The sequence below is a fragment of the Macrotis lagotis genome, chromosome X, assembly GCF_037893015.1.
Source record: "Macrotis lagotis isolate mMagLag1 chromosome X, bilby.v1.9.chrom.fasta, whole genome shotgun sequence".
NCBI lineage: Eukaryota > Metazoa > Chordata > Mammalia > Peramelemorphia > Peramelidae > Macrotis > Macrotis lagotis.
Window position 1 is genome coordinate 679,081,086 of NC_133666.1, and position 21,571 is coordinate 679,102,656.

The following is a 21,571-nucleotide window of genomic DNA, read 5'->3' on the forward strand; positions in this document are numbered from 1 at the left end:
ATCCTTGACCTTGATCCAGTGCCTCACCATATCCATCTCAGATAGACACAGTTATTTTCTCCCCATATAGCTCCAGGCTCTGAATAAAGGACTTCAAGCCAGCACCAAGAGAAATCATTCTCAGAATCTTCCAACTCTTATTGAATACAGATCACTCTGCAATTCTTTGGGCCAGAGAACTGCCTATAACAACAAAACCCAGGCTATTAAGCTTCTCGTTCCAGGTTGCAAATCATTCTTAAGCTGAAATCCCACTGATTTATTCAATATACCAACCAATCCCTCACTAACCCCATGCCTGATATTATTCCTATAAGCAGAGAGTAACTCTGTTTGCTTTAATATCCAATTCTCATATATCAGGCAGCAGCATATTTTAATTACAGGCTGCCTCTAAAGGTTACATTTACATGGTACGTCCTGGATAAAAACTGACTTCCAGCCATTTGGCCTGCATTGGGTTCCTTTTGACAGTCCCATTTAGCCACTAAAGATATATGGAACCACAAAACAATGATCTAGGAAAGCCACTTAGAGGGGCTAGCCTGTAGGGAGTATTGGTTTGTGTGTGTGTGTGTGTGTGTGTGTGTGTGTGTGTGTGTGTGTGTGTGTTTGTATGGTAGTTATGGAAGGAAAAAATAGCGCTATTTTAATCATATAACTAATAAATAAAAAACAAATGGGGGAGGGGAAGGTAGTATAAATTTACTGTATTTCTACCATTTCATAAAACCATAGGTTTACAATGAAAAAGAGAAAATGAGAGAATGAGTAGAAGACAGCTGAGATAGAGACAGAGAGAGTCAGAAGCAGAGATAGTCAAAAAGAGACAGAGAAAGAGAGAGAGAGAGGTGCAGTGATGGAAGAATGAGTAGACATAGATAGATGCATGATGGGCTAGAGGAAGGGAGGAAGGGAGAGATGGAAGGAATGAAGAGATGGATGATGGGAGACAGATAATAGTGGGAGAGATTGATGATAGATGATAAATTTTTATGAAAATCCACTTTGAGCTAAGTGCTGGAGGGTTACAAATAAAAGTGAGGAAGACAGTCCCTGCCCTCAAGGTGACTGCATTCTAATGAAGATAGAAAATACAAAAGGGAGCTAAAAGATGAGGAATGCCCTGTGGTGGCATGACCATCTAATGCAATTCTTTCCATTTAACATGTGATGAAACCAAGAGACAGAGAAGTAAACTACTTTGCCAATGATCCATATGATCATCTATCTGAGCTGAAAGGGAACTTAAAAACATCAAGTCCAGCCACTTCATTTTACAAAAAAGGAAACTGAGGCCTGTAGTAGTACAGTAGAAGTCCTGGCTTCAGTCAAATTATGTTTCATCATCATTTACATTACTTGTATGGCCCTGGACAATTCACTTACAGCCCTTGAATCTCAATTTCTTCTCCTATAATATGAGGAAACTGAAGTAGATAATCTTTTCTAGATCTATTATCCTAAAGAGTGGAAGCAATTAGCTAGTCAAATCTTGAGTCGATGGAAGAGCAGGATTTAATCCAGGTCAATTGACCCCATCTCTGTCAGTCTTCCCTGGCTTTGCCTAGCTCTCTCATTCATTCCTTATGCATCTGATCATAGGCAAACCACTTCTCTCCTTTGGGTTCCAGTTTCCTGCACTGTTAAATTATGCCAAGAGCTGGGAAGACAAATTATCCAAAAATATCAAGGTCTAAATCATACATTTAGATTTATAAGGCACTTCAAATAGTAAACTTCACTCACTCTATAGATAGGAAATCCTAGACCCAGAGAGGTTATGACTTGCCCAACACATAAATATATAGGTATCAAATCATTAGAATCAGGATTTGATCCCTTTTCTGACTCAAGAATCAGAGATCTTAACACTATACCCCATTGGCTTCTAATGAAAACTATAGACTTGGTTTTTCCAAGATCACCCAGGGCCCAGGGTAAGCCAAGAATTATAGGATCATAGACTTAGAGGAAAGAAATCATCTACTCTAATTTCCAGATATGATAGACATATATAATAAGGAAATTCTTCAGACAGGACTTAAAAAATACATTCAACAGAATCAACTTGCATTTGTAGAATGTCAAAGATAGAACAGAATAGACTACTGTACATTCAAAGATGTTCAGAGAAAGTCTAGGGGTTCTTAACTTTTTTGTTCTAAACTTTTAGGCAGTCTGGTGAAACCAATGAATGCTTTCTTAGAAGAATACTTTTATATAATTGAAGAAAATGCCAAATTTTAATTAAAGGTTAGTGAAAATAAAGGTACATTTTTTTCCTACCTAAGTTCATGGATCCCTGGAAATTTATCCACTGTTCCATGAACCTCAGATTTTAAGAACTCATTTTACATATGAGGAAACTGAACCAAAGAGAAGGAAAATGACATGTGAGTTGATAAGACCAGGATTTAAAGTTTAGCCTCCTGTCTAAACCTGTGCTCTTTCCCAGAGTTATCAGCAAGGAGGTTGGTAGAATCTTGACTAAGACACCAATAATTGCAGGGGAGGAGGAAGCTTTCTTCTTGGCAATTTTGTGTACACTTCACCCAAAGTTTTGTGGACACTTCACCTGAAGCTCCACCATTCTTGAGATGTATGCTCTGTCTATACTTTGCTCTATTGGTTCTGTTGGTTTGCACCACTGCATGCTACTACTACCAGCCCCTCACCACTTTCTCCACCAAGTGTTTTTTTTTAAATCATGGCATCCCACTTAATGGTCAAAATACATTTCCTTCCCTTAAATCCTTTGGAGATAAGAGTCAAACTGCTACCCATTCTGAAGTGACTGCACTTCATTGCTAATGTAAGCATTGTCTGTGCTGTCTGGCCCTTTATTCCCACTTCTGCTCAAAAAATTGGGTCCCAATCTGCTAGGTTGATTTCTCTGCTCCTCTTTTATAAGTCTCTATCCTGATTCAAATCATTTTCTAATGCCTCATCAATGTATGGAAGGTTCCACAGGATCTCAAAGTAGTAGGGACCTCAAGCAGTATAGTAGAATATGAAAAAATATTTGGAATCAGAAGAGCTGAGTATGACCCTTAAGAGTGTAACCATAGAGAAATGATTTAATCTTTCTGGGTCTCAGTTTCCTCATTTCTTAAATGAAAGCATTGGACAAGATGACCTTTGAAATACCTTCAAGGTCTAGATCTGTGAGATGATGACCTATATCTGAATAAGAAGCTCATCTACAACATGCCTAATATTGGCCATGAACCCTTGAATTGAAGTCCTTCAGTGAGGAAAAGTCTACCCTCTGCTGAGACAGCCCATTGCACTTTGAAATCATTTTATTTTCTAAATTGGCCAAGTTTAAATTTTTTTCTTTGCAATATTCACCTATTTCTCTGCCTTCTCTTCCACCTGCCAAGGCTTCAAATATTTGAAGTCAACTATTATCCTGATTTCACTGAGTGTTCCTTTTCACACTGGACAAGTCACTCTACCTTTCTTTGCCATCACTCTACCTTTCTGTACCTCAGCATCACACTGCAAAAGTAAGGCAGCAAATTACACAGTAAAAAGAATTCTGGAGTTGAAGTCTAGATTTAAATCCTAGTTCTGTCATTTACTAGCTAGAGAAGTTGGGCAAATCAGTCTCTCCACTCATTCCTACCGCTATCAACTGATTGTGCCCCAAGAGAAAACTTATCTATTTGCACTTTTGCCTTTTCCAATCCACCAAGCTGCTCATTAGGGTACACTAGAAACCTCCATTCCTTCAACAGTCACTGAACTAGAAAGAATCCCAAGACTCTTATCTGAATACTTATTTCTATATCCAAATGACTTTTACCATGCTGAAGACATAGCTCTTTTAAAGATTTCCAATAAAGACAGTTCCCCATGGAATCTCTTCCTATTTTCAACAGTTGTGAAAGTCTGTTTGTTTCATACTGAAATATAATTTCATTTTTTTCTTGTTCTTTTCATGCATTTAGTTTTTGGTGCATATTTACTGGTACACAAATGTTCTTAGAAATGCTACAATGCAAAATTGTTGCTTGGTTTGGCTCTCCATGGTGCTAAAATAGTTTAAAACCTTGTAGTCTCTGCCTGCTTCTTCAATGAATGATTCCACCAGACTCTGTTGAATGGGGCACCTCCAGTATTTCTCCACCCAAGTAGGTACACTAAGATTCTGATATATCCTGGCTAACAAATCTAACAAATCCTTTTGTAGGATTATAAATCCCTTCATATGCAAATTAAACCTTCTCTGATGTACCACCTCACACCTCTCAGACTGGCCAATATGACCAGAAAGGATAATGATCATTGTTTCAAGGATTATGGGAAATCTGGGACACTATTACACTGTTGGTGAAGCTGTGAATTCATCCAACCTTTTTGGAGAGAAATTTGGAACTATTCCCAAAGGGCAACAAAAATGAGCATACCCTTTGACCCAGCAATACCACTACTGTTCTATACCCTGAAGAAATGATGAAAAAAGGGTAAAATCATCACTTGTAAAAAAATATTCACAGCAGCCTTGTTTGTGGTAGCAAAGAACTGGAAATCAAGTAAATGTCCTTCAATTGGGGAATGGCTTAGAAAACTGTGGTATATTATGTGATGGAACACTATTATTCTATTAGAAACCAGGAGGGGGGCTGGAGCTGGCACAGTGGCTAAAGCACTGGCCCTGGAGTCAGGAGTACCTGGGTTCAAATCCAGTCTCAAACACTTAATAATTACCTAGCTGTGTGGCCTTGGGCAAGCCACTTAACCCCATTTGCCTTGCAAAAACCTAAAAAAAAAAACTGGAGGAGGGATGGTAATTCAGGGAAGCCTGGAAGGATTTGCATGAACTGATGCTGAATGAGATGAGCAGAACCAGAAAAACACTGTACACCCTAACAACAACATGGGGGTGATGTTCAACCTTGAAAGACTCACTCATTCCATTAGTGCAACAATCAGGGACAATTTTAGGATGTCTGCAAAGGAGAGTGCCATCTGTATCCAGATAAAGAGCCATGGAGTTTGAACAAAGTTCAAGGACTATTCCCTTTAATTTAGGGGAAAAAAACCAGATATCTTATTATCTGATCTTGTTATCTCTTAGACTTTTTGTCTCTTCCTTAAGGATATGATTTCTCTTTCATCACACTCAGTTTGGATCAATGTACAACATGGAAACAAAGTAAAGACTGACAGATTGCTTTCTGTGGGGGTGGGGTGGGGGAGGGAAGTAAGATGGGGGAAAATTATAAAATTCAAATAATATCTTTAATTAAAAAAATAAGTCCCTTATTTATTTCATTTAAGGTTTGGAAATCCCCACCTAATGGCTAGATTCTGAACATTGTGTGTTTGTGTGTGTGTGTGTGTGTGTGTATGTGTAAATATATATACATATGTGTGTATGTATATGCACCTCTGGGCATCTCAAGTTTTGTATTATGCCTCTCCTTCTTAAAGTTGAAATACTCAGAGATAAAATAGTGCAGAGTATGAGATTTATAGTATAAAAAGAGACTTGAATTTGAATCCCAAATCTGCATCAGTTTCCTCACTTGTAATATGAGTGGTTTCAATAGATAGTCTCTAGGGTCCTTTTGAGTATCCAAATCCTATTTTTTCTGTATCCTCATTTGACTCTTTGAAATCCTGCTTCTTTTTTTTAAATCCCACTTCTTTTTAATAAATGTCATCTTGTCGTCTCTGTCTCTTAGCAGGTAACTAGAGTACTGACATTCCTTTAATTCATCATAAATCCAACATCTGGTCACTGATAATATCACCCTCTTTCTGAAGAGAAATTCAAATCTCAGCTTCATCACCTGTGATTTATTTCAACTCACTTCAGATGGCCTCAATTAAATTTCACTGTCATTAAAGGAAAGGAAAATGGTGACAGCATTTAATTACATTTTATAATGGTCCCACTGCCAAATTTATTAAAGTGTATCAGGAATTTTTAACTTCATAACCAACTATAAGCAACCTGAGTGCTGCACAAGCAATTATTTTCATTGTGAGGATGATAGAAAAAGAATTAGAGATGTTAAAAGTTCCTTGAATGTGTATGGGAGATAGAGAAATGCAGCAGAGATGATAAAAATCTTTCTTTTAAAGGGCTTTTTTTTCAGAGGGGGGGATAAGAGGATAAATCTTATAATTAATCTTCCATCATCCTTATAATAGGAAAAGGAACTACTTTTGAAAAATTATCTTTCTTCCTTTTATTCCCATTCTCCTAAAGCCATTCCACTATCTACACTCCTTGGGTCTGTACTCTATGATCATCATGCTCCTAGGAAACCACTTCTCCACTAAACTGATCATCCTACATGAGACTGAATCAGCTTTGGTATTCACATTTCTTTGGACCCCTGGGCCCCTTTGTCTCTCTGAAAAAAAGGGTCAGAGGTCAAAACCTTGCTCTAAAGAAGGTTCATAAATGAGCCAACTCTTCATTTCTCATCATCTCTATTCCTTGGACTGAATGCCACCATCCCTTTCCTCATCCTATACTAGATATCTTCTTCCCTTTTTCCAATTTCAGCTTCCTTTTCTGTGTTGTCTTTCTCCATAAGATTATAAAGTCCTTAAGGCAAGGATTCTCTTTTTCTTATGTATATCTCTGGTGCTTAGCAAATACTTGGCATGCAGATTTTTAATAAGAATGTTTGTCCTTCATTTTAAAAAAAGACCACAACATCAGGGAGGTGATGCTATGATAAGCACATGAATTGGATTTGAGTGAAGGGGATACTGCGCTAAGTCATCAACTTCACTTTCTTCTCCAGACTCAGTTGGATGACTGGAGATGTCCCTGGATGTGGGGCAATCAAGATTAAGTGACTTGCCCAAGGTCACAAAGCTAGTAAGTGACAAGTGTCTAAGGTTGGATTCGAACTCCCATCTTCTTGAATCTAAGGCTGGTGCTCTATCCACTTCGCCACCTAGATGCTTAATAAATGTTTATTGAGTGACTGTATTAATTTTAGTGATCTGGGTCTAGGAAATCACTGTGACTTGTCAAAATCTTTTAATAACAATAATAATAATACTAACTTATTTCTGTGGCATTGATCACAAAAAACTTTGTTTTTATAAAAAAAAGGTCTATAGTTATCATTCTACAGATGAGAAAATTATAGCTCAGATCTATGAAAGAATTTCCCAGGGTCACATAGTTAGCGAATGCTGAAAACAAGATTTAAACCCTGGTCTCAATTCTCAGTAAAAATACTTTCTTCAATATCATTATCGTAACTGGAATAATCCCTCTTTTAAAGACAAGGAGCATTAGTATAAAATGGATATTGTGACATGACATGGAAGCCAAACAAGTTAAAACACTCTTTTAGGTTTTGTTAACAGTGACCCAAGGACCAGGATTTTGGTATTGATCAGTTCCTTGTACTCTGCCCTAGTCAAACCACAGTTCTGGGAAACACATTTTCTCTTTTTTTTTCCAGTGTCCTACATCATCTTTCAAACAACCTTCTCATTTTATGATTGTTCACAAATTTCACTGAGGCAATCTATCCCATTCACTGAGAGCTTTCTCCCCACCCCTTTCATCTCATAACCCCTTGACATCAGTCCCCATTCTGTCATCCTTTAGTCTGGTATAAAAAGGGAGTCCTGGTCACCAAAGTCAACACCCCTACATGTATATTTGATCCATCTTTACATTTACAGCAGATAGTCCTTCAACCTGAGTCCCTTGTTCAATCTTGAATCTTACTTTAACAACTCATTCCTTCCCAGCTACTTAGTAATACACTAATTTCTCTCCCATTCTTAAAATATTCTCACTTGAGCCTACCATCACCATTAACTTTTTTTAATTGTCCTCTTCTCAGCTAAACACAATAAGGTCATTTATATACTTCCTCTATTCATTCTCTTCTCAACTCTCTTCAGTCTAGCTTCTGAACTCATCATTCACAAAAAAATTCCTTGAAGTTATTAATAATCTTTTAATTGCCAAATCTAATGTTTTTTTCTTAATTCTCATATTCTAACTGTGAATATACCCAAAGGCTAAATCCTATGTTCTCTTTTCCTTTTTTCTACCCTCATCAACCCCTTCTCTCCATGGATTAAATTAATTCTTAATTAAATTTTATTTTTTCAATTATCAAGCAGTAATTTCTCCCTTCTACTTTTCCCTTTCTACATCAGAATAAAAAAGAAAAACAAAATCTTTTGAGTAAACATTCATAGTCAAACAAAACAAATTTCCATATTAGACATGCTTCAAAATGTATACCTGTCAGGAGGTGGCCAGTATCCTTAATCACTGGTCCTCTGGAGTCATAGTTGGTCATTATATTGGATCAGTTCTTTATGTTTTTCCAAAATTTCCATTTTTATAATATTGTTATTATATTATATACTGTCCCCCATGGATTTAATGATCATCTTTATACAGATGATACCAAAGTTACCAGGTAATCTCTTAATCATGGAATTTAATGTCCTTTTCTCAATTTCATCCCTCTTGAGAGCTTAGGATACTGCTGCTTGTCCTCTTCTCTTCCATATTGTCTTCTCTCTAGAGGAGACATGACAATACTCTCTCCTGATTCTCTTCCTACCTTTTTGATCAGTCCTCAGGGTCTTAGTAGGATCTTCATTCATGTCACAATAGTAGGGTATCTCCCCTTTCAACCCTAGGGTCTGTCCTTGGACCTCATTTCCCTCTGTGTTATTTCATTTAGTGATCTCATTAGCTCCCATAGGTTCAAGATTTAACAATTGATTGAAGATGTGGAATGAGGAAGAGAGAGGAGCTAAGGATGATCTGAGGATGAGGTGACCAAGAGGTTGGTAGAGATCTCAATAGCAACACGGTAATTCAGAAGTAGGAAGCATTTGGGGGGGAAATATAAGTTCGAGGTTCAATATCTCTTTCTGAATGATACTGCCTTATGGCACTGGATAAGTGACTCTCGGGAGCCTAACTATAGAATACTTGTCTTTGGACAATCCATGTTAGGAGTTTCCTCATTTCCTACAATAAGGAAAACCCAAATACATACATACATACAAATATTAAACCATCTTTCCAAGTCTCAGTTTCTCTAATTGTCATGTGGGAACTACCTTTCTGAACAGGTTTTTGTAAGGAAGATGCCTTTTTTATTAAAGCAAGATCAGAATGAAAATAGTATTTTTATTAACTGTATGCTTGATCATCCCCAAATATACCAGGACAGCAGCAGAATTCCAAATCCCTCTTCTCCCCACCCCAACCACCCCAGTCATCTCTCATGATATAGTAGTCAGTTGGTACACTGGATAGAGAGCACTGGACCTAAACTCAGAAAAACCTGAATTCTAATCCAGCCTCAGACATTTACTAACTTTGTGATTCTGGTTAATGTACTTCACCTGTGTCAGCCTCCATCTCCTCATCTTTAAAATGCGGATAATCATTGCACATACTCCCCAGAGTCATTGTGAGGATCAAATAAAATCATATTTGTCAAGTGTTTAGCAAGCCTCAAAGTTCTAGATCAGAGTGAGTTACTGTTATGAGTTTCCTGTTTCCCTGATGACAAATGCTTTGACCATTTAAAACGAGTATCCCATCACTTCTGCCATCATCTCAAAGCAATGTTCCACTCATACTTGCAGGGCATTGTTAGAAAGCCTTAGAAAAGGTATTTAAATTGCAAGTATGACAGATTAAAGAACAGTGGTGGGACTTGGGACTAATCAATTGCTGAAGAACTGCTCCCAGTGAAACTCAGAAAATGGATCAGTTACCTTCTAACCCATTTTTGGAAAGGATTTACATGAAATTGCAAAGTTTCATTCTCTTGGGAACATATTTACTCCTTCTCTGGCACAGGTTACTTTTGTGGGTCTAATGACTAGACAAATGAAAAGACAATATTAGGAGAATTGTGCAAAGGATGAGGGAATGCTAAATTTACAGAAAAGAAAATAACAAAATAGCCCTCTTATTTTTTCCTCACATGAGGCATCTCCCATCTCTATATCTGTGACCTTGATGTAGCCCATGCCTGGAATGCATTCCCTTATTCATTTTCACTTCATGGAATCTCAAGTCAAAGTCTGGTTCCAGTGCCATCCTCCTACCTGACTTCTTTCTGGAACCTACAGTTGCTAGTGCTTCCTTTCATTCCTCCTCCTTCCAAATCATTTTGCATCCATTTAGCCTGTACCTATTTTAAAACACATTATCTTCCTGGCTAGGATGGTAAGCTCCTTGAGGGAAGAATCTATTTTTTGTTTTAATAATCTTAAGTGCAGGGCAGCTAGGTGGCACAGTGGATAGAGGACTGGCCCTGGAATCAGGAGGATCCGAGTTCAAATTTGACCTCAGATACTTAATAAGTACCTAACTGTATAACTTTGGGCAAGTCACTTAGCCTCATTGCCTTGCAAACCCTGCCCCCCCCCCCAAAAAGAAAGAAATCTTAAGTGCTCAGCACACAGCAGGCATTCAATAAATGGGAGTCAGGAAGACCTGAGTTCATATCCTGCCTCAGTCACTCACTAGCTGGATGAACTGAGGCAAATCACTTCACCACTCTCAGCTTCCATTACCTCATCTTTAGAATGGGAATACATTATAATAGGACCTATCCCCCACAGGGTTGATGTGAGAATCAAAGAGAAAAAATAGATAAAGCTAACCCCAAAGTGAAATGTAATTGCTAATTATTAAAGTTGTTGTTGGTTCTATTATTTATTCTTATTGATTGATTGAACGTGTGGGAGTGGCATCATGAAATAATGATTGTATTCCATTATCTGAAGTCTTGCCATATGGAACACCCAAAAGGAAGACCCAGGAACAATGAATAGAGTTACAAAGAAGTCAATTTGGGCTTATTATCAATAAAAACCAGACCAGAATGGGAGCTTTTCCTAACAGCAAGGGCAGCCCAAGTTGGGAGTAATTTTCCCTCACTGGAAGATCTTAGATCTAAGGATAAAGAGAGCCATGTAGTCCAATAGAATTATTTTACAGAGAAGGAAACTGAGGCTCAGAGATATTAAATGACTTAGAATTAAAGGTTCTAGATTCAAAACTAGAAGGGGAAATAGCTTATGCTAAGGTATAAACATAAGCTATTGAGGCTCATAAGTGATGAACAGCAAGGCCAGTTTTGTTAGTCTATAGAATTTGGGAAAGGGAATATAATATGTGATAAGATTGGAAAGGTCAATGAAGGGTTTAAATATCAAACAGAAGTCTATTTTTGATCCTGGCTATACTAGGGAGCCATGAGAATTTATTTAGCAGAGCTGGTTGAGGGCAGAGGAAAAGAGTGGTGCCAAAATCACTTTAGAAGTTATGAGGAGGGGCAGCTAGGTAGCATAGTGGATAGAACACCGGCCCTGGAGTCAGGAGTACCTGAGTTCAAATCCGGCCCTCAGACACTTAATAATTACCTAGCTGTGTGGCCTTGGGCAAGACACTTAACCCCATTTGCCTTGCAAAAAAAAAGAAGTTATGAGGAGAGTGGTGATGATGTTTTGTCCTTCACTCTTGAAGAAGACCATGACATCAGGGAAGTGATGCCATAACATTCATATGAATTGAATTTGAGTGGGATGGGAGTCAGCTGTGCTAAATCACCAGCCTTACTTTCTCCTGTGGAGTCATCTGGGTCCAGTGGTCAAATATGAATCAGAATGGTTGGAGATAGCCCTGGATGTGGGGCAATCAGGATTAGGTGACTTGCCCAAGGTCATCCAGCTAGTAAGTATCAAGTCTCTGAGTTTAGATTTGAATTTAGGTCCTCCTGACTCCAGGACTCTATCCACTACACCATTTATACTCCTATGAGGAGTATAAATTGGAGTGAAGTGATACTAAAGACAGGGAGACAGATTAGGAGGCTATAACAATATTCTAAGTGAGTGGTAATGAGAGTTTGAACAAGAGTGGGTAGGGAGAAGGTAATAGATGCAAGAAACATCCAACAAGACTTGGCCACTTATTGGATCTAGAGTGTGAAGGACAGGGATGTGGAAGGAGGAGGGCATGCCTATAATTCCTACTACAAGGGAAAATGAGGCTGGCAGATTACTTAAGCACAAGAGCTCTGAATTGTGATGGGTCAAGTGGATTAGGCATTTATGCTAAATTCAACACTGTATGCTAAATCCAGGGTGGCTAGGTGGCACAGTGGATAGAGCACCGGCCCTAGAGTCAGGAGTACCTGAGTTCAAATGCGGCCTCAGACACTTAATAATTACCTGGCTGTGTGGCCTCGGGCAAGTCATTTAACCTCATTGCCTTGACAAAAACTAAAACAAAAGACAAAAAACTGTATGCTAAATTCCCAAAAGATGGAGGAAGGGTGTCATCAAAGTTTCCCATGGAAGTTCAAACCTATGTGGATCAGAAATGGAGCAGGTCAGAGCTCCCAAATTGATCAGATTAGAATACCACCTGTGAGGAACTCCTGTACTTGCAGCCTGAATGAGATAAGGAGACCAATTTTAAAAAAAAAAAATTAAAGTATTTTGGGTCACGGAGAATACTAAGCACCATATAGGAGATATTATCTGAGTTATGCCTTAATGGGAACCTCAAAATTACTAAGGACACGATGACAAGAGGACTGAAAGATCAACTTAATGGTCCCATCCACTGTGAACCCTAGACAACCATGCTGCCTTCATCTTTTGAAAGAACAATTATGGGGCAGCTAGGTGGCGTAGTGAATTAAGAACCGGCCTTGGAGTCAGGAGTACCTGGGTTCAAATCCGGTCTCAGACACTTAATAATTACCTAGCTGTGTGGCCTTGGGCAAGCCACTTAACCCCATTTGCCTTGCAAAAACCTAAAAAAAAAAAAGAAAAAGAAAGAACAATTATAATTAGAAAACTTCCTTTTCTGTCCAGCCCAGCATAAACACAAATGAAGATAAAACCAGAGTCATCAGAAGCCAAGGTCACCATCATCATGAATTTCCCTAGGAAAACAGAAAACCATCCATCACTGGATCCATCAGTTTCAATTGCAAATGGTTTCATGATAAGAAAGAAAAACCAACACCAACCCCAAACATCCACTGACAGTCTAGGGTCACAACCTCAAAGGCCAGGAGTCAGAAGTTGGCTCAGAGGAAAACATGTTTGGCATTAGGACCCCCATAATGGTGAAGGGAGAAATTCATATGATGACATTCTATGCCCCTGGCAAAAGGCTTGAGTCCTACACACCGTTCCTCACCATCTTAGAATGCCTCCTCCCATTCCTTATTTAGAGCATGGAGGGAAAGACTGTTTTTAGGAACTGAGGCACAAGTTAACTAAGCAACAACACTAAGTTATGATGAGTGCAAAGATATCTGGATCCTTTTGGTCATTTTTCCTTCTGGCTATCAGCCTATTCTCAGAGTTCCCCAACAGACCTTTAGTGCCTAAGAGTGATGGATAGGGTTTAACTTCCTTATATAAAACAACATCAATTACTTACATATTTATTCCCTGAAGCTGGGTTTACTGTATCTAAATCAAAGCTCTTCTGAGTTGCATAAATTAAAATCCCCCGAATACCAGTGGTGTGTCTGTATACAAGTGTGTGTGCATGTTCATTTTTTTTATTGAGCACCTATCCTGTATTTTATGTTCTGGGGAGTTAATGGCCCATGAAAGAACAAAAGGCTAGAGTAAAATCTCCATGAAGGGTCATTTTCCAGAATTTACTGCCTGAGAGGATCTGGTAGTGAGTGATAGATGAGCTGAAGAGACTGAAAAAAACTCCCTGGTCAGACTTCAGAAACCTCAAGGCACCAGGTGTCCCTGGACTTGGGTAATGAATGATAGATGAGAGACAGTGCTCAGATGTTTAGTGACTGATTGGTTGAGGTTTGATGAATAGCAGACACCAAAATGTGATTCCCTCTGATGACCCATAGTTCTTAGGGAGGACATCTCTTGAACTAAATTACTTGAACTTAATAGTGTAACTTCTCATAGTATCTATAATCCAAGGTATATCTTCCTCCAACTGACTTGTTCCCAAACAAATAATAGAATATAAAAAGCTTGAGGGACATTATCTATTGACCCCAACGTGTTTCAGATCAAGGAATCATTAAGATAGAATGATTTATTTTACCTTAACCCAGGAGGAGGGTATGCTTTCTGTTCTGAAAACATCATAGGACAGTGTTTAACATATGGTAAGTGTTTAAGAAAAGTTTGGTGAAATGAGATAACCAGAAGGAAGATCCCCTTAGTCAGACCTGCACAGGACCTTAGGAATCATATTGTCTACCTGTCTCAGTTAAAAGATGGTGAAACTAAGTCCTGAAAGTTGAGACAATTCTCTCAAAGGGTTTTGATTTTAACACGAAGGGACTGACATTAGCTCTATTCATTCTTGACTTCATGTTAATATCAATGGATCTATAAGGCTGAGAGCATGGGTTGAGAGCAAGGTCTGGGAAAGGGGAATTGGCAGCTCTCTACAATGTTTTAATCCAAAAGGATGGATTTGTGCACCAAGCACAGATTGGGAGAGGTAGTGTGGCTTAATGCATACAATTACCAGGCTCATTCACTTCAGGCTCATTAGTTGTGACTTTGCATGAATCACTTATCCTTCATAATCTTACTTTCCTCATCTGTAAAATGGGGATAAACAGCAACACTTGAATCACAAGTTGAGAAGATCAAGTGAAATAATAAATGTTAAGCACCTTGGCAACCTTATAGAGCTATTTAAACTACTTAAAGGTCAGTCCATTTTCTCCTCCTTTTCTTTTTCTCTTTTTCTTTTTCCCTTACCTCCTTCTCCTTCATCTTCCTCCTTTTCTTCTTCCTACATGTCTGTATCCTTACCCATATCTCCTGCTTTTCCTCTTTAATATCTGGATTAAAAAAGTTTTATAAATTGTAGATGCTAGCTTCTCTCCTCAGCTCAAGCACTTAGTGTGAGTCCCTGTAACCTCTAAGCATTTTTTACCCATTAAAAAGACATGCAGGGCAGCTAGGTGGCACAGCAGATAGAGCACTGACCCTGGAATCAGGAGGACCTGAGTTCAAATTTGACCTCAGACACTTAATTTCCTAGCTGTGTGACCGTGGACAAGTCACTTAACCCCATTGCATTGCTAAAAAAATTTTTTAAAAATAAAGAAGGGGAGGCTAGGTGGCGCAGTGGATAAAGCACCGGCCCTGAAGTCAGGAGTACCTGGGTTCAAATCTGGTCTCAGACACTTAATAATTACCTAGCTGTGTGGCCTTGGGCAAGCCACTTAACCCCATTTGCTTTGCAAAAAAAAATAAATAAATAAAAAATAAAAAAGACATGAGGATGATCTAAAGCACCTCTAAAGTCCCTTCCAGTCCAAAATTTATGATCTCATGACCTTTTCCCAATCCTCATTCATGATTCATCAAGGAAACCAAGGGTCTTAAGTCTTGAACTTTGGCAAAGTAATTTCTAAGGCATTGACATCAGGATCTCTAGAGGCTAGGTACATCTGAAAGGAGATGCAGACAACTGTGTAAGAATGGGCATGATTAATGGATGTAATCAGAGTAATTTACAGACCCTTCTTCACTCTTCCACCTGTCCGCCATTCCTTCATTGAACCAGGCCATGAATAGACCCCTTATCCATCACCACTTTGGACTCCGCCCTCCTTCCTTTTCAAAGCGCTAGGCAACTTAATGATGTATTTGTTCAATGTGCTCATTCCTACTTATGCACTAAACAAAAAAGGATTGATGAATGACGGTAGAAGAACGTTTTCAGACACATCAGTCTCTACCCTTTACTGAAGAGCAAACAGGACCACCTCCCGATGTGTCAATAGGTTTTCATCTTCTGTCAATAGGACCTTGATTCCTAAAGATTGAAAAGGGGCTTTGATGGGGCTGCTAACAGCTTGCTAAGGGTTCTCTGAGATACCCCTCCAAGGCACCTGAGTAAAGTCCTAGAATTTGATGTCTAAATAGTTCTTTTCATCCAACTGGAGATGGGGCCATGGGCATAATGACAGGCAGAATGATCCAATTCAAAAAAATATATAGAATGGTAAAGAAAGTGATCCATGTTCAGTCAGAGAAACTTGTGTTTATATTTGGATCCAACCACCTTGAGAAATGGTTTTTGAACTAGGAGGGATGTCAGAAGCCATCTTGGCCAAGCCTTTCATTCTATAGATGAGAAGAACTGGGAGGACACACAGGTAGATGGAACCATCACAGATTCTGACTTGAGCTTCAGTACCCTTTCCATTATTATCTCATGGTGTCATACCCAAAGATGTAATCTTGGCAAAGTTATTGAAGTCCTCTAAAATTATTTCCTCATTTGCCAAAAAAATGAGGTCATTGAGGTAATGATCTCTAGGATCCCTTCTCGGGTTAAATCTGGCATCACTGAAACAATTACTCAACAGTCATTTAGTAAGTATCTACCACAGCAATTCTCATAGCTAGGTGGTACAATAGATAGAGCAGTGGGCCTGGAATCAGAAAGAACAGAGTTCAGATCCAACCTCAGACACATGACACTTACTAGCTGTGTGAACCTGGGCAAGTCACTTAACCCTAATTGCCTTACATCCAGGATAATCTCCAGTCACCCTAATTCATATCTGGCCAATAGTCCCAGATGGCACTGGAGAAGAAAGTGAGAACGTGACTTAGCCCAGCACCCCCCTCACTCGTCTCTAATTCACATGCATCTCATGGCATCACCTCCCTGATGTCATGATATTCTTCAAGGATGACGGAGAAACAACCACAGCAATAAACATTCATTAATCGCTACTATGGGCCAAGCACTATGCTAAGTGCCTACTATGTATGAGATCTACAAACACAGAAATGAGAGTCCAAGACCTCAAGGAGTTTATATCCTATGGGGGAAAAGGCCATAAAATGGCCCAAATGAGGCAATCAGGAAAAGGCCTCATGGAGACTCAAAACCATTAATATAGCCAGTGGTTGGGTCTAGACTAGCTATTGATTAAGCCTAAACTGCACATTTTGATTGTTGATCTGGAATTCCGAGACCTGAAAATGGAAGACAACTCTAACTTCTTGCCTCTAGTGAAGACTTGGAAAAAACAGTTTGGATGGGAGAAAATTTTGCAAGTTATTATTCCCAAAGATAATGACTAATGCTGACAAATTATTTTAAGGATTGAAAAGTACTACTCCACCCAACTTCCAAGATGGTGCTAGAAGGAAGTAACTTGCTGACAAAGGTGCCTTTAACTAACATTTTGGAAATACCTGAGAATGGAGATTCAGGTTAAGCGACTTGCCCAGAGACACACAGCTACACTGTTGGAGGTAAGATCTGAAGCAGCTTTTATTGACTGTAAATCAATTCTCTGACCAATATACCAGGCTGTCTCTTCTTATGCCCTCCATTTAAGAAGGAATTGCTCAATGAACATAAATCCAGGCTCATGAGCACGAGTTAAAGGAGTGTTTGTCAGATGACTTCATGGATTCATGGAGATGTCACTGGCTCACTTGGACTGAAATGCATGATATGTAGTGTTTTTCAATTGTTTTTTTTTCCATAGTCATGCCCAGATTCAGCCAGGCTCCTTTTCCCTTTGTGTTCAGGTTCAAAAGGGTTAGAAAAGGCCATTTCCATGACTGGAGTCCCCATCCCTAGTTGGAGATCTATTACTTGAGAGGTTTGTTTACATAGTTTACATAAACAATAGACCATTATGGTTTGGTGGGGTAAATACCACTGAACTCAGAGGCCCTAGGTTCGAATCCTAGCTCTTCTTATTATCTATATGTCCCTAAAACAAGTCACATGATACCAGTCACATATCATCCTGAGCTTCAGGTCCTTCATCTAAAAATGAAAGGGTTAGAACAGATTACTTACAAGGTGATTTCCAGCTCAAACTCTAAAGTGGTAAAAACAGGATTGTTCTTCCTAAAATAAATTAATAGATACATCTATAGACCACAAAGGAGAACATTTTTAATGTCCATAATATCCTTCAACCCTAAAATCTTCATTTTCTTCACCTTCTACACTGATTCCACTTGAGTGCCTTTCCTATCCCCCTTTCTGTCTCTCCCAATCATACCCCCAAACTTTTCAGTTCCCCTTTTTATGTTGTTTTCACTCACTTAGCTACAAATTCCTTTAGAATTTGCAAGCTCCCTTCTCACTTATGTCTGTATTCTGGATGACTATATCAATGATGATGATGATGATGATGATGATGATGATGATGATGATGATGATGACGATGATGTTTATCTTTCATTCTTGAAGAAGACCATGACATCATGGAGATGTTGCCATAATGAACAAGTGAATTGGATTTGAGTGAAGGGAGTCTTGTGTTAAGTCACCAGCCTCATTTTCTCCTCCAGAGTCATCTAGGTCTAGTGGTCAAATATGAATCAGGAAGAGTAGAGATGTCCCTGGATGCAAGGCAATCAGAATCAAGTGACTTGCCCAAGGTAAGTGTCAAGTGTCTGAGGTCAAATTTGAAAACAGGTCCTCTTGATTCAAGGACTAGTGCTCTATCCACTGCACAACCTAGTTGCCCATTCCTAGTACTTAGCATACTGTCTGGTAGATAGTAAGGGTTTAATAAATGTTCTAACCATCCAATCATCCATCCATCCATCTATCTATCTTTCTATCTATCTGTCTCTTATCTATTCATCTGTCAATTCACCTATCTTATCCATTCATCCATTTATCACTCTATATTCTATCAATTCATCTACCTTATCTTATTTATTCATCTATCAATTCATCTATCATTCTATCAATTCATCTATCAATCCATGTATCTATCTATCTATCTATCTATCTATCTATCTATCTATCTATATATTCGTCCATCTATATATCCATCTTTTTATGTATCTTTCTGACTATCTGTTTGACTCTCTACTCGGGGAGACATGAGGATCACTTAGAATCCTTAGCTGATCATAAATTTAGAATTGGAAGTATCTAATTCAACCCCTCATTTTGCACATATGATACTGTGGTCCAGAGAAGTCACAATACTTGTCCAAAGTCCCAGATAGAAAGTAACAAAGCCATCATTGGAACCCAGGCTTTCTGATTCTAAATAAAGAGTTCTTACCATTACCATGCTATGATTCAGTAAATATATAGATAGAGGCAGATATATGTCTATGTGGCTATATATCTTCTGATACCACTTCAGATAGAGATGGACTTACAGATGGATAGACAGAAAGACAGACCATACCTTTTTTGTATCTATATGATGATATATACTTATGACATCTAGAGAAAGGAAGGAGAGAGAGGGCGTGGAGGTGGGGATGGGGTATACTCAGGGTTCACTTCCAGCAGAACCATCTCCAAAGGGCCCCTAGGGAGAAGGCTAAGGCAGATTCCTCTTCTCTTCTAGTTTACTCATGAATCCCTAGATCTTCAGTGGGCTCTGGTGTACAGAAGCCACTGTGAAGAGAGGAAGCCACAAGGGCAGCCTTGATCGACAAGGAGGGTGACAGAAGGCAGGCACTGCAGTGACAGAAGACAAAACAGATGTGACCCTTGGAGCATTCCAAGCCTGAAGATGACAGATAAGTGTGACAGGAAACTTGGAAACTCTGATGCCAGTGGTGGCCTCCCAGGTGAATGAGGAGTGACCTCCTACCCAGGCCACATGAAGTCCCCCCCCACCCTAACCGTGACTTCCCAAAATGTGAGCAACACAACTGGCTACAACACTAAGGCACCCTTGTCTCAGAAGCAGTCTAGTTTTCAAACTTGTGGCAGCTTTGGGTCTGAAGATCCTAGTAGAGAATTCTTCCTCTGTCCCTGAAAAGCTCACAAGCATTCAGGAAGCAGATATTTTAGAATTAGAGTCTCTGTGGGATAATGAAATGATGGCTCTGTATTCAGATCCCACCTATGACAGATACTAGCTATGTGACCTTGATCATCTCATTCACCTCTGTGAACCTCAGTTTATTTACTTGCTAAGACATATTTTCAAATCTCAATTATGTCTCAACTCCCAGTGTGACCTTGAGCAAATAACTTCCTTGGAAATCAAATGTAAAATGAGATTGTGGGTTCCTTGGATAATGGGTAAAGGGACCAATTAACCACTAGGTACATTCCATTTCTAGACCCATGATCCTAAGCTAACTGGTATGTACAAGGGAAAAACAGGGGTTCTTTAGTCCAGCTCCATGCCTTCAGATAAGTCTCTTCTCTGAGGACAAAAGTCCCAGTAAGAATTAGACTTCCAGAATCTAAGAGTGGAAAGAACTGCTGAAACATCCCCAACAAATAATCACCAAGTCTCTCTTTGAGGATTTCCAGTGAAGGGAATCCATCTTCTCCCAAGGCTTCCCCTCCATTTTGGGACAACATTAATTATTTTTTCCCCTGAAGAGATTCCCCAAATCTTCCTCTGCCACTTTTACCAAGTGCTCTTGGTTTTTTGTTCTCTGGAGCCATGTAGAATAAGGTGAATGAATCCCTGTTCCTTACAGCAGTCCTCCAAATATTGGGAAGAAAGCAAGTTGGGTATGTCTCTTAAGATCCACTTGTCTCCCTGAGTTTTGATGATGTTTCACTATTCTGGTTTTCTTCCTATTTATCTGATAACTTCTCCTCAGTCTCCCATTACACAAACTGCAAAATGTCCTTTGTGGAGTATTTTTAGCATTTAAAACCCCTGACAGCCTAGCTTCAGCCTATCCTTTCTGATTTATTACATTAATCATTTTTTAAAAAACCTTTTTAAAGAACAAAGGTTTGTTAAAATGGACATTTTTCACATTTTAAGCTTCATTCTGAAGGAAATTAAAGCAATTGACATCCAAAAAGTAATACAGAAGGTCCTCTGTTGACAGCCTTTGGGTCCTGCTTAGATCTTGTCTATTCCTCTGAAATGAGACAACTATCATTCTACATTTGGGAATTTGTTCTGTGGATGCAATCACTGATGCCCAGAAATGATCATAAAGTAGCCTCCCAAAATAGAAGTTATTCCAAAGGAGCATCACTAACCTCCACAAACTCTCAAATGTTTTTGTCCTTTGTTCTTGTTTTTGTTTTCTTTTTGCACGGCAATGGGGTTTAAGTGACTTGCTCAAGGTCACACAACTAGGTAATTATTAAGTGTCTGAGGCCGGATTTGAACTCAGGTCCTCTTGGGTTCACCACCAGGGCTGGTGCTCTATCCACTGCACCACCTAGCCACCCCTGTCTTTCATTCTTGAAAAAGACCACGACAACAGAGAGGTGATGCCACCACACGCACATGAACTGGATTTGAGCGAGGGGGCGCTGTCCTAAGTCACCAGACTCACTTTCTCCTCCAGAGACATCTGGATCCAGTGGCTAGATATGAATCAGGATGACTGGAGATAGCCTTCGATGCCAGCGATTAAATGACCTGCCTAAGGTCACACAGCTAGTTAGCCCTTGTGTGAGGCTGGATTCAAGCTCCTGTCCTCCTAACTCTAAGGCCAGTTCTCTATCCACTGCACCACCTAGCCACAAACTCTATAATTTGTTCAAAGGTGCCCAACTGCTTCTCCCAATATGTGTTGTTATCCTTTCCCTTGTTAGAAAGTAATCTTCTCGAACATA

General features: G+C 39.2%; 1 protein-coding gene across 1 annotated transcript in view; it reads right to left on the bottom strand.

Annotated features, from left to right (window-relative positions):
• Window positions 1-10,008, bottom strand: part of KSR2 (kinase suppressor of ras 2) — a 175,574-nt gene extending 165,566 nt beyond the window's left edge. Inside the window, exon 1 of the mRNA XM_074202245.1 lies at window positions 9,963-10,008. Coding sequence (XP_074058346.1) covers window positions 9,963-10,008 — 46 coding nt within the window. The remainder of the gene's footprint in view (window positions 1-9,962) is intronic.
• Window positions 10,009-21,571: the final 11,563 nt, after the last annotated feature.